General features: G+C 35.5%; 1 protein-coding gene across 1 annotated transcript in view; it reads right to left on the minus strand.

The window, feature by feature from the left end:
* Positions 1–10005: 10005 nt before the first annotated feature.
* The window catches only part of CISD2 (CDGSH iron sulfur domain 2), an 11625-nt gene continuing 7402 nt past the window's right edge, over positions 10006–14228 (minus strand). Inside the window, exons 2-3 of the mRNA XM_029942590.1 lie at positions 12927–13141; positions 10006–11100 (exon numbers count right to left, since the gene is read on the minus strand). Of these exons, the coding sequence (XP_029798450.1) occupies positions 11011–11100; positions 12927–13141 (305 nt within the window). The 3' untranslated portion in view covers positions 10006–11010. The remainder of the gene's footprint in view (positions 11101–12926; positions 13142–14228) is intronic.

Consider the following 14228-nt stretch of genomic DNA (forward strand, 5'->3'; position numbering starts at 1 on the left):
CCACTGCATATATCTTTTTTTCTCTATTGGTTTGTTTTATATAGTGTTGAGATACATTAACATATGAGGCATCACTACTATTATAAAGAATTTAAACTCAATTCCATAATAAAATATGGTTAACACTGGGTTGCCAAGAGCCCATTTTCTCCACTTTTAATTTTCTTCCTCATTAAAATCATATTACTGTAACACAGGTGCTTCCTACCCATACAGATCACCAAAATCCTAGAGTCTTATCTTGCAAATGTAACACATATATAATTAAATAGTTGGTAAACATACACAGACTGAGCGCAAATAAGGCACACAAGGTAATGCTGTGTAATGGATGTACCAAGGAGTTGATCAGACCAGTAGTTCTATTTGACAGCAAGAAAACACTTAACTAGTTTCTGTTCATAGCTGTGATTAAACAAAGACTGGGTTCCTTTCTTTCAGCTTCAGACACTAGAGATCACTACATGCTTTTTATTTGTGGCAGATGACGGGATTGGTTTCCAAGAACATGGTACTGCAGCCCCTTTAATTAGAAATTTGGCAAAACTCAAAATTATGTCATCCAGTAGTAAAACTACTAAGAACGATCAGCCTGGAAGCAACTCCCTAAATACAAAAGGCTAAATAGCCATGCTTGGAGATACTACTTCTACATTTCCCTGAACTATGTAGAGAGAGATGAAGAGGCTAATATCTGTCAGAATACATTATGTTTCTTTTGTCCAGTTTTTGACATGTGATCTTTTTAAGCAAATATGACCCTGTTTCCCACTGTGTATACATATATATGTATGTGTGTGTGTATATATATATATATATAAATATATATGTATGTGTATGTGTGTGTTCATTTATTGTTGAGAGAGAGAGAACAAGGGGAGGAAAGGAAGAGAGAGAGAATCCCAAGCAGACTCTGTGTTGTCAGGAGAGAGCCTGATGTGGGGCTTGAACTCACGAACTATGAGATCAGGAACTGAGCCGAAGTTGGATGCTCCACCAACTGAGCCACCCAGGTGCCCCCCACCCCCTGCATATATCTTTAATGCCAGAGTCTGCTGGATAGTATGGCCCAGGTGGTAGGGCTGCTTGGACCTACTCTAAGCTACTGTCAAATGTGTCAGATCAGTATTCCTAAGTTTGGAATGTGCTACCTCCAGAACCCAAAGAGGTCTATGAGGCATTGTGCTTCCTTCTTCATGGTGAGAATACAGGATTCAAAAACTTGTCCTTTATTTTAAACCTACCTCAGACCACTGGACCTTAAAATCTCCGTTGATGTGGTAGGTACCTTCATCTTCAAGGGGTTTTCTCTTGCTCTCGGGGATGCATGTGTCCCAGATGTCCAACATACTTGCCATTTCTTATTCTCCCAGTCTGTTTCAACTGACCAATATAATGGACACATTTGATATTCTACAGAATGTCCAGACAGCCCAGGTCTTTTCTGGATTGTATTATGACACGAGGGTAGAAAAGCTAACATAGACTTTGGACAAGACTGTAAGTATATGTTGTCGTCCTTCTCATGGATGTGAATTGCTCCTAGTAAATTTCTCTTAAAGTATTGCTTCAGCTGTATTACACACCTGTTAGTCTGTAGTCTTTTCATTTTCATCCAACATTTTAAATATATTCTTAGTATAATTACTTAGTTCCATAAATTATTTGGAATTGTGTTTTTAACTTCTAAAATTTATGGATTTCTTTTGGATAACCTTTTGTTATTGATTTTTAATACTAGTGTTTTGTTGTCTGTCTCTGAATTTTAAAATGTCATACCTTCAAGGGTGCCTTGGTGGCTCAGTCTGTTAAGCATCTGACTTTTTTTAATGTTTATTTATCATAGAGAGACAGAGCATGATAATAGGAGAGGGAGATAGAGGGGGAGACACAGAATCCGAAGCAGGCTCCAGGCTCTGAGCCGTCAGCACAGAGCCCGATGCGGGGCTTGAACCCACAAACCCTAGATCGTGACCCAAGCCAAAGTGGCTGCTCAACCGACTGAGCCACCTAGGAACCCCAAGCATCCAACTCTTGATTTCAGCTCAGATCATGGTCTCACAGTTTGTGGGCTTGATCCCTGCATCAGGTTCTGCACTGTATCATCACAGAGCCTACTTGGAATTCTCTCTCCCTTCCTCTCTGCCTCTATCCCACTCATGCTCACACACTCTCTCAAAATAAGTAATTTTTTTTTAAAGTCATACCTTTAGGCCTAATATTTGATAAATTTTTGTAAATAGTTCAAGTTTACTTGAAAAGAATAGGGATTCTTTGTTGATTATAGTTCTATATCATATATATAGCCGTACTAAAGTTTATGTGCATTTAGTCAGTTACTAAAAATGATATATTAAAATCTCTCAGTGTATTTTTAAATTTATCAGTTTCTCTTTGTAATTACATCTTGGCCTTCTGTAATTTTGAAGATATAGTATTAGGTATAATTCCAATTTTAGAATTGGTATATCTTCCTGGTGGATTTTTACTTTTATTCCTAGTGAAAGGGGAGGAGTTAGAGCATTTCAAGGCTGATCAGGGGGGGGCGGGGGACAAATATGGCCAGGAGGTGGCAGTAGCACACAGGAGTTTTACCTGGGGGATGCTTTGAAGGCCCTCAGGGAAGACCAACCAGAGGCTTAAAGCTTGGAGGCTGTCATTCAGGAGAGGAGAGCTAGGGACTAACTTCTGGAGGAGAAAGGCATCAGAAAGAGGGCTTCTGTGTCTAGGTGGTTTTTGTATGATGTCACTCAGTGGCATCTGAGAGCTGGGAGTCTCTGCGTCAGACTGAGAATTATAAAGAGCAACAGCAGGTTAGGGTCTTTATAGCCCAACACTTACTGTATCTGTGGGAAGCAGATGTTAGACACAGTTGCCTAGGGTATGTTAAGTAGCCAAGTTCTAAATAGCTAAAAATCTGATTAAGCTATGTTTAAAATAAATGGATGTGTAAAATTTTGGTTTGGTTTTAGTGGGCCTTAGAGCTAATAGACAACCCAGGGCCAACATACAGAAGCCTCATTTGCCTCATCACTTTTTTTTGATCACTTTTGTTTATTATATTTTACTTGATTTTTATGTTTATTTTTATTAGCATTATTTTGGTAAAGTGCCAGTTTATTGCGGTCTGCTCTCTTACCACTCATTTATTATTAAAACTGCTGTAATAGGAATCTTACTTCATTCTTTGCTTCTACTTAACAACAATTGCTCTAGGTAAGGTCATCAATGAATGACCTTCACATTATCAGTTCCAATTAATATTTTACATTTTCTTATAGCATATACACATTGAATTTACATAATTCAAAATGGGATATCATACATGTAATTTAGTATTTTACTTTTCCTTTTTTGCTGATTCTCTCCTCTTTCTCCCACTCAAATTCCCATCTTTACTCCACCTACCCTCTCCAGACAAAAAATGTTATCATTAGAATATTTCATCTCCAGTTTTCTCCATGCTTATGCAAACACATATACATATATACACACATGACCCCAAATAAGAGTGTATCCATCCATACACACAGAGATGGATTAAACATGCTATACTGCATCTTGCTTTTTATAACTACTACATGGAAATGCTGAGGCAATTAAAATAGGTTTAATTTGTGTTTTCCATTAAGATAAATGTTGCAGGGGTGCCTGGGTGGCTCAGTTGGTTAAGTGCCCGGTTTCGGCTCAGGTCATGATCTCACAGTTCATGGGTTCCAGCCCTGCGTTGGGCTCTTTGCTGACAGCTCAGAGCCTGGAGCCTGTGTTTGAATTCTGTGTCTCCCTCTCTCTCTGACCCTCCCCTGCTCACGCTCTCAAAAATAAACCAAAAAAAAAAAAAAAAAAAAAGAGAGAGATAAATGTTGCAATTAAAAAACATATAGATATATAGATTAGATATGTTCATACATACTGATTTGATTTCTATAGACTTCTGTGACGTTTTTTCACAAATGTTACCAAATTATTTTCCAAGAAGTCTGTAACAATCCATATTCCTTATCAGCAATGTATAAGTTTACTTGCAGGATCTCCTCCTCCAAAATCCTTTCTTGTAAATGCCCAGTGTATAGCACATATTATCATTATATATTATATCACACAAATTACTATAGTATAGATATTAACTCTTCATAATCCACATTAAAATTTCATTTATATTAATATGACTGTCTTTTATCACACAAAAAATTTTTACCACATAGATTTTCCCTGTCATTGGTCTATTTTCTCTCCCTCTTCTCCAGACTCCCACTTTCCATCTTTAAAACAATTTAAAACATTTTTTATGTATCACATCAAAGCCTTTAGTGTACATTGAGAATCCAATTTTATTTTCTTTGAATTGAAACACATTTGTCATGTATTAAATTTTCACATATATCTAGAGTCTCAATTCTTTTCTATCAATCCTGCTTATTCTTATTTAATACAATTGCTTTTCTTACATTAACTGATTGATTCCAATGAGTTTAGAGTATATGCTGATATCTGGAGAGTAAAGTTCCTCCCAATGGTCTTTTTTATTTTTTTTTTGATAGAATTTTCTGACTATTCTTCTATATGAATCTTAAGATAATTTAATCCAATTTTAAATGCAATTTCCTAATGTGAATTTTATTAAATTATATATTTTTAAGATTTATATTTTTACACCAGCAATTATTTTTTCCATGTGTTTATATCTTGTTCAATTGCTTGTAGTAACATTTTCATAGTTTCTTCCTCTCTGCCACCTCCATGGTCCTTTACCTTTCTTGATAAATTTGTTACTTTTATTTATTTGTTTTTGCTATTGTGAATTAAATATTTGTTCCATTAGCATTTCAAGGTGCTTATTGCTATTAAAGTTTGTAGGCTCATCTTGTTTCCAAATACCTTGTAAAATCCTTCTCGAATTCTGTTTTTCCTAATCTCTAGGGTTTCTAGGTATATAATTATATCAAGTTTTCTATTGGCCCATATTTTTACTGATTAGTTCACCTTTTAATCCTGCCACATTGGCTGGATTCTCCAAAATAATTTTTAACTGTATATAATGATAGTAGGCATTTCTGCTAGTTCTTGATTTTAAGGGAAGGAATTTGTTTTAAATACTTGTAGGCTTTTTTCATAATAACCTTCATTGTGCTTAGTTTCCTTCAATAACTATTTTACTAAAGAATCGTCATTAGGTATGGCTATTGAATCTTAGCAATAGTTCTTTCAGCATCTATTGATATGACTATGCTTTCTTTAATTCATTATGTAATTGTGTTAATAGATTTACTGATCAAAATACTCTTAATTCCTGGAGTACTATTCTCTTTGCCATAGTATATTAACCTTTTTTAAAACTGTGCTGCATTTTTATTTAGAATTTTCATTGGTATGTGTGAGACTGCTCTGAGTTACTTTTTCTGGTGCTTATCAGTTTTTCATATTAGTGCTATATAACCAAATGAAATGAATTGGGGAGCTTTTCCAATTTAAAAAATTGGGGGGGGGGTGTGCCTGGGTGGCTCAGTCAGTTGAGCATCCAACTCTTCTGGCTCAGGTCATGATCTCACAGTTCACGGGTTTGAACCCCACATCAGGCTCTGTGCTCACAGCTTGGAGCCTGCTTGGGATTCTCTTCTCCTTCCCTGCTTGTGGTCTAAATCTTTCAAAATAAATAAATATTTAAAAAATAAAAAATTTGAGATAATTTAAGTAACATTGGAATTTTCTTGCAATCTTAGTACTTTTAATTAATTAACTTATTTAATTTTAGAAAGAGACCACATGAGAGTGGAGCAGGCAAAGGGAAAGAGAGAATCTTAAGTAAGGGGCATGCTCAGTACGCAGCGGAATCTGGGGCTCGATCCACCAACTGTGAGATCATGACCTGAGCTGAAATCAAGAAAAGGATGGAAAACGGACTGATCCGCCCAAACGCCCCTAAAGTGAGTTTCTAAGTCCATAATTTAAGAAGCACTAAGAGGGGCACCTGGGTGGCTCATTCATTTGGGTGACTATTTTTGACTCAGTACATGATCCCAGGGTCAGGGGACCAAATCCTGTGTTGGGCTCAACACCGAGCCTACTTAGGATTCTCTCTCCCCTTCTCTCTGCTCCTCCTTCACACTTTCTCTCTCTCAAACTAAATATAAGAAAGATTTAAAAAATTTCTAAGAACCTTCATTTTTAAAAACCTCACTTTTGGGGTGCCTGAGTGGCTGTCAGTTAAGTGACTGACTCTGGATTTGGGCTCAGGCCATGATTTTACAGTTGTGAGATCCACCCTGCATCAGACTCCGCACTGCTTAAGATTCTCTCCCTCCCTCTGCCCCTACCCCGTTTGTATGCATGTGCCTATGTACATGACACAAGCTCTCAAAAAATTTAAAAAATAAGTAAAATTTTAAAACCTCACTTTCACATCCTTGTTTGAGAATTAATCTACTAACATTTTAAATTTCATCTTGAGTGCTTTCGGTCATTTATGTTTTTCTAGAAAATTATCCATTTCCTCTACATTTTCCAATGTGTTGCTTACACAATTGTATGCGGCATGTTAAAGTAAACATCTTTCTATATCTTCATCTTATTTCACTTCTTGGCAGCATTCAAGATAATTGAAAACTGTACTTCCAAGTTTTGAGTTTCTTTTTTCTTAATGCTTTTAAACATTTATTTATTTTTGAGAGACAGAGCATAAGTGGGGGAGGGGCAGAGAGAGAGGGAGACACAGAATCTGAAGCAGGCTCCAGGCTCCAGGCTCCAAGCTGTCAGCACAGAGCCTGATGCAGGGCTCAAGGCCTGGGAAGTCAGACACTTAACCAACTGAGCCACCCAGGTGTCCCTAAGTTTTGAGTTTCTTAAATTATTTTGAGTAGGTGGTATTGATTCCTAACTTCAGTGTGATAATGCAGAGGAATGCAGGACAGATACGAATGGAAAGTTACAGGAAAGTTTAAAATTTAGTGAATTATTTTCTTGACATTTTTTATTTTCTCACTAGTACAGGGTTCATCTCTGTAATTATGCAATTTACTACCCCTTTCCCCTTTTCTATATTGTTTTGGAAAATTACAGCCTTATAACAGAGATTAGGAGTTTGCTAACATTGTGGCTAATCTATTTGACAACAGTAAATACTGAATTTGACAACAGAGAATAGAGTCACAGATAGACTCTTTTTATAAGCAAAGATCAAATATTTAAACCAAAGGACAATTAGAGGGTGATGTCATCTCTAAATCATACGTATGCCTCTCTGAGATTTTCAATGTTCTTCAAGATCATAACTAGTATAAAATGACATAATACAATTGTTTATAATATGGACTTTCTCCTTTTTATATGAAAACAATGCTTGCTATCACATGACTCTACTAAACTAGATTTCTGCAAAGGATAAAAATTATCACTATCTGAACACGATAAAATAAAAGTGAGCTTCCAGGAAAAGATTATCATGACAAAACACAACTTCAGATGATGCAGTACAGTTAAAATAAAACAAAACACGACAAAACAGCCATGGAGTCTTCTGCAGTCCAATCTCCGATGCAAAAGGATTCCACAACTAGCCAGACAAATCACGTTCCTTTTAGTTTTCCTCATACTTTAACAAATTAAATTATGTAGTAAATTACAGTCATTAAACTTGAAAAATCTTTCAATTAAATGGAAAAACTTCCCATGCAAACTCTCCAAATAACATAGAAAGAGTCGAGGTATTTTCTGCCTATTTTCCACCTGGATATACCACCTAAAGTGCGAAACTTTTTGAAGCGGAAGCTGGTATCACCAAATGCAACACATATCCTGCCTTCTTAAATACCACATCCTTCCCATCCTGATTCTAATTAATCATTAAACATTACTTGAGTAAGTTGATCATGGGTTGCTCTCAGGGATGTGCGTCTCCAGGGTCCTATGTTAAATTTTCTTAAGCAGCTATATACTTTTAATGTTCACATTAAATTTACATTTTGGTTCCCTTCCCTGCGATCAGCTGTTACATTTTTTCTTTACCTGCCCCTGGCAGGACCCTGTTGATATTTGCGATTTTTTCCAGGAGCAGAAATCAGATAACCAATCTTACTAGAATTAGTTGTGAAGTGATAGGCAGACTCTGAAGATGGGGACCTGAAGCATTCAATTCTTAGATGTTTCTAGTAGGTAGTTAATAAAATATCCACCATAATCTAAGAACCCTATTGAACAGCAGAATTTTAAAACGCTCTTTGCTGAGGGAGAGTCCGAGAGCATGTTCCTATTGGGAAACCATAGGAATCACAATAAGGAAGGCAGAACTACATAGATCAGCAACTGGCTTATGTAGCTTCCCATAAACTTATTAACAAATTAGGTTACAAAATACAAAAACAATTTAATGAATCATCATATGAGGCACTGAACTCAAAGCTGAATTGTAATGTGCTTTCATAATACAACTTGCTTAATTACCCATATGAATGAATCATTAATACCTCAAGCCTGCTCAACAGTTTTGGATACCTGATACTTAGGTCATGCTGTGCTCATTTGCTGAGTAAGGCAATGAGCAGTTCCCTGGGTAAGGAGAAGCAAGCCTCAAAACGATCACTTGACAGTGATAGAGTTGTTTAAGGTTCTAGAAAACCAAAGTATGTATTTCAAGAGCTGTTATCTTCTGTTGTAACAATTCAGAAGCAGTTGGTTATCAGATAGATACTCATTTTTTAAAGCAGATGTGATAGAATTCAGTAAATTTACAAGAGGAAGTGACAGCAACTGATAATAATGCTTATGTAAAGGAAGTCATTAAAAAAAAAAAACCAGCTTGCTACCAGCCCCAGGCTTCTTAAAAATTTGCACAGGTAGGAAAATATTTGGACACAGCTCTTTAACATATTTAAAAAACTGAAAACGTGGGGAGCACAAACTATTCTGAGAGTATAGCTCTCACACTTTTGGGATGTTAAAATTATCTTTTATGAGATCATTAGTGTTCAATTCTTTATACACATTTAGCTGACAAAATTTAAAGTCAACAATTTCATTTTAGCCCCACCTTTTTAGAAGCCTTTACCTTCTGCGAGATCTAAGCACGGGGACCACGAGGGTGTACATGTTGCTGTACCGCAGTAAATTGTTTTAAAGAAAAGCATCTTATGATCACAGACCATGAACATTCAAGCTTTTGGTACAGAAGATTTTCCCTCAAATCTTGGGATCATCTACGGAGAAATAATTGTTTAATCTGACAGCTGAAGCCCCTTAAATGTGCTGAAGAGGTTTCAGGAGAGAACACCCAGAGCCATAGTGACAGCAGTGGTAGACTTCTCCCTCTTCACACGTGAGAAAAGACTATTTTGGATACACACCTGGTAAAACTTTTCAAACCCACAACTACATTTTTTTTTTTTTTTTGAGACAGAGAGAGACAGAGTGTGAGCGGGGAGGGGCAGAGAGAGAGAGGGAGACACAGAATCTGAAGCAGGCTCCAGGCTCTGAGCTGTCAGCACAGAGCCTGATGCGAGACTCGAACCCACGAACGTGAGATCATGACCTGAGCCAAAGTCAGAGGCTTAACCAACTGAGTCACCCAGGCACCCCCACAACTACATTTATAACCCTAACTTTAAAACTCCTGCTTTTGGGGAGCCTGGGTGGCTCGTCAGTTGAATGTCCAACTCTTGATTTCAGCTCAGGTCATGATCTCACAGTTGGTGTGTTTGAGCCCTAGGTGGGGCTCTATGCGAACACCACGGAGTCTGCCTAGGTTTCTCTCTCCCTCTCTGCTCCTCCCCTGCTCGCTCGCTCCCTCCCTCTCTCTCTCTCTCTCTCTCTCTCTCTCTCAATAAATAAAAATAAAACATAAAAAAAGGTTTTAAAATCCTTGCTGTTGGTCACAAGAGTCAAGATCACACAATAGAACCTACTGACATTACAAATAATAAATTACAAATCTAGGTACCAGACTTAGTGCAATGTCTCATATATACATGTGCTACCTATTAGCATATCCTTGTATATAAAAAAGACACAGTAAACTGACAGGACTGTACCTTTAATAGACTTAAGGATAGTTATTAATATAAGAACCTCAGTATACAATTAAATAGACTCTTAAGCTAAAAAATTATGAAAGTTTTAAAGATTCTCCAAGTGTATTTTGCAAACTGTTTGTATTTTATGTTTTATTGGCTTACACTGTTATAAAGAGAAAAATGTACACCATTTTGAACACTGAGCTGTTTGTCATTTTAATATGAATTCAGATATATTTTATATATTTTATTTCTAATTGACCATCAAATGCCACCCCATCCCACCCTATCATTGAGTTGAAGAGTTCAAGATACATATACAAAACACACACCTAAACAGATATAAACTTTTGTAAAGTAAACACATTTTTTATAATGTAAATAACTGCTCCTTTTTGGAACTTTCTATATCCAGTTCAAGTCTTTTCTGAAATTGGGATATTCACACTTATTAGACACAATCTTTATAAAACAAAGCATTTATCTCTTTGAAAACTCAAGTAATTCTTGAGAGCAATATGTTTCTTACTGATCTAAAAAGAACAGAGTGTGGAAGGCCAAAAAGGAAAAATCACTTCAGAAGCTCAAAACAGAAGAGGACTGAAAAACAGTATGTTTAGTAGTGTACAGAAAAAATTTCTAAGTGTAGATTCTATTGAAAATATTGATATTCAAAGGAATAGCTTTGGACACACTGCCAAAAACTTAGAGTTTTCTCAGTTAATTAAAACCAAGAGTCTGTTGGTTATTTAGGAAAATAACATTAAGTCTTTGAAGTAAGAATGAAAGGGTTGTACAATTTAATTTCTATATAAATGATTGTTTGAATATATAAAGTATCAAATATAAACAGTAATGTAGCAGGAAAATAAATTGGCAAAAATAATTACTCAACCAGTCGCAGTAAATAAGACCACCATTTGAAAGATCTTCTATACATAAAGAATGAAAAAATATTATTACAGCAGATTTTTACAGCACACAACTGGATTCAATCCATTCATCACTATTATACTTCTTTCTTCTTCAGTATTAGTGGACCCACATTATCTCCTGTCAACTCATTGTGTTTATTATGTGAACCATCACAGGCAGGAAACTAGAAAGGAAAAAGAATTACAAGTATTATTTTAAAAATGATTCAATAAGTAGAAATTTTATTTCTATTATGCTATTATAGTAGATGCTATTATAAAGTACAAGACTTTGAAAAACAAATCATCAGACAGCTTTCCTGAATAATGTATATTCTATACCTAACTGCATTCCAATATCACAGCAAATCTAACAATTTTAAATAGTTAATTTATTATTTTGACAAAGATTTTAAATAAAAAGCTTTGGATTGATTATTCCAAGAGTCAATAATACAGGCTAAAAGGGGGATCAAAATAATCTCGTGCTTTCTGTGGAGCTCCAAATTGGAGCTTACCTCTTCACGTACTGAAATTTGAAAAGAATGTATAGTTGACCCTTGAACAACACAGGTAGAACTGTGTGGGTCCACTTAACTGTGGATTTTTTTTTTTTTTGATAAACACAGTATAGTACTGTAAATGAATTTTCTCTTCCTTATGGTTTTCTTACTAACAGTTTTCTCTAGCTTACTTCATTATAAGAATAAAGTGTGTAATACATCTAACATGCAAGATATGTGTTGACTGCTTATGTCATCATAAGGCTTCTGGCCAACAGTAAACTAGTAAGTTTTGGGGGGAGTCAAAGGTTACACGCAGATTTGGCTGCACAGGTGGTTGGTGCCCCAACCTCCGTGTTGTTCAAGGCTCAAGTGTAATTTAAATTCAAAGTACATTATTTCATGTTTTCTTACCATAAAACCCACATATTATAAAATTTTTGAAAAAGTTTTAAAATTCATTTAACAAAATTCACTCAATAAGTAACAATAATCAAGATTTTTATATAATTTTTAGTCTGCATTTACTATGTGTATTCCTTCTTTAAAAAACAAAATTGGGATCATACTTTACTATGCTTTTATTAATTGCATCATGTTCTCCTGTCAATAAAATATTCTTTAAAAACATTACTTGTAATGGCTTCCTAATATCCCATAATCATTCTTTAATCATTCTCCTTATCAGACATCTAGATTATCATTCTTTAATCACTCTCCTTATCAGACATCTAGATTATTTCCAAACTTTTCCTATTATAATAAATGTTGTGAACATTACCATACTTAAAACTTCAAATAACCTATGATCAAAGTACTCGAAAACAGATCTCACCAGCTACTCATAATATTCATCACTCCATACTCCTTTTTATTATTCCCACATTAAAAATCATCCAAAATTATAGCTGCCATTTATTAGCTCATCTATATATAAGGCACCATACATACAGTATACATCTCACTAAATCCTAAGAGGTGTTTGTGATATGGAAATATTATCAGAAAAAAAAAAACTTGAACATCAGAGATTAAAGATTCAGTAACCTGCCCCAACCGAAGTCATATTTGTAAGTGGCAGAGATCAGTTTTGAAAACATCAGGTTTCTGGGGCGCCTGGGTGGCTCAGTAGGTTAAGTGTTCAACTTTGACTCAGATCAGGGTCTCATGGTACTGACAGCTCAGAGCCTGGAGCCTGCTTCAGATTCTTTGTCTCCCTCTCTCTCTGCCCCTCCCACATTCTCACTCTGTCTTTGTCTCTCAGTAAAACACACACACACACACACACACACACACACACACACACATATCAGATTTCTATTCTCTTTTCTAATGTAGGTAAGTATCCATCATAAAATGCACAAAACTTAAATTTAGGAATATAAATTTTCAGTACTGAATACTATGGAAAAATCTTTCATCTCACAGAACCTCAAAACCAAGGATTTAAAAAGCAGAACAGTTTTAACTGCACAAAGTTTCAGAGTACATGCAAGCAGACATCTTACCGTCTTGGAACGCCAACACCTACAATAAGCCGCTTTAGTGAGACACAGATCTTCAATGTTTATTTCGTTCACCACTTTGGGATTTTCCTTTTGTATTTTAAGATTAATCAAGCTATCTTTCTGTTGTTTTTTCTTTGGGAGGAATGGACGAACTGCAAGGTAGCCAAGTAGTGCAAGTACACCAAGGAAAGGCAATAAACGAAGCCATTCTGAAACTAAACATGTACAGATTTAACAGTCTGCAACACTCTTTAACACAATTCAAACAGCGCATGTCATGCTTGTTTATTCTCTTTTCTTTACTTCTCACATTAATTTCTTAACTAACTTATCTCTAAGTCTATGAATAAATAACAGTGAAGCCACCTGTATCTATGACCACCTTGTTTGATTAGTGGGCTAACTGAAGACTTGTGAAACTGGAACACAAAGTTTTGAGAAATATATCAAAATATCCTATTTCATTATCCTTACACCAAGTATATTTGCATTTACCTTTATTTTTATTTCAGGAATAAGGATCACCATGATTACAAAGTTCAACGTGTGATACATCTTATAGGTTTAGAAAACATTTCCACCATATCTAAAATCATACAACAGAATACCCAAGAATATTTTACCACTGATTCAGAATTTCAAACAGAACATGTATTCAATGCTTGAATTTACATTTTTGGTAAGACAGTAATTCCTAAAGAAATGTTATCTGAAAGCTGCTGTTTTAAAGAACTAATTAAAATGTTCATACACTGAATATTCTCATTATTAGATACATCTTATTCCCTAAGTGTTCATTAAATGCCTTCTGGAGCACTCAGAACTGTCTTGGGGGGGCGGGGTAGGAAATAGTAAGTGATATAAATAAAATGGTCCCTATGTCTATGAAGACAAACACATAAGGAAACCAAGATAAATATTTAAGCATCATTTATCAAATGTTGGCTAGTGCCCTCCCTCTGTGGAGCTCTGTAGAGAATCCTTTCTGCTCTTAAATGTTATCCTTTGACAATCTCCACTGAGTACTTACCTGATATCTTGCTCTGCACTATGTAAAAACTGCTTAGTCAAGAGAGAGAGAAAAACTAAAGATTATGTGTCAAGGCATGCTAATTAATGTTATAATAGACTATGCTAAGAGTATAACTGTATTATCTTATTTAACTCAGTTAAGCTGTGCTAGCTTAAAACAGCTGTATTTGGTAGGTACCATTTTTATTCCCATTTTTCATGTAGGTAAATTGCAGCTGCATAAGCAAGTTTAGTCCAGGACAATAAATCCAAAGTCTAGTTCTCAATCAT

Source organism: Suricata suricatta, chromosome 1 (assembly GCF_006229205.1).
Source record: "Suricata suricatta isolate VVHF042 chromosome 1, meerkat_22Aug2017_6uvM2_HiC, whole genome shotgun sequence".
NCBI classification, from domain to species: domain Eukaryota; kingdom Metazoa; phylum Chordata; class Mammalia; order Carnivora; family Herpestidae; genus Suricata; species Suricata suricatta.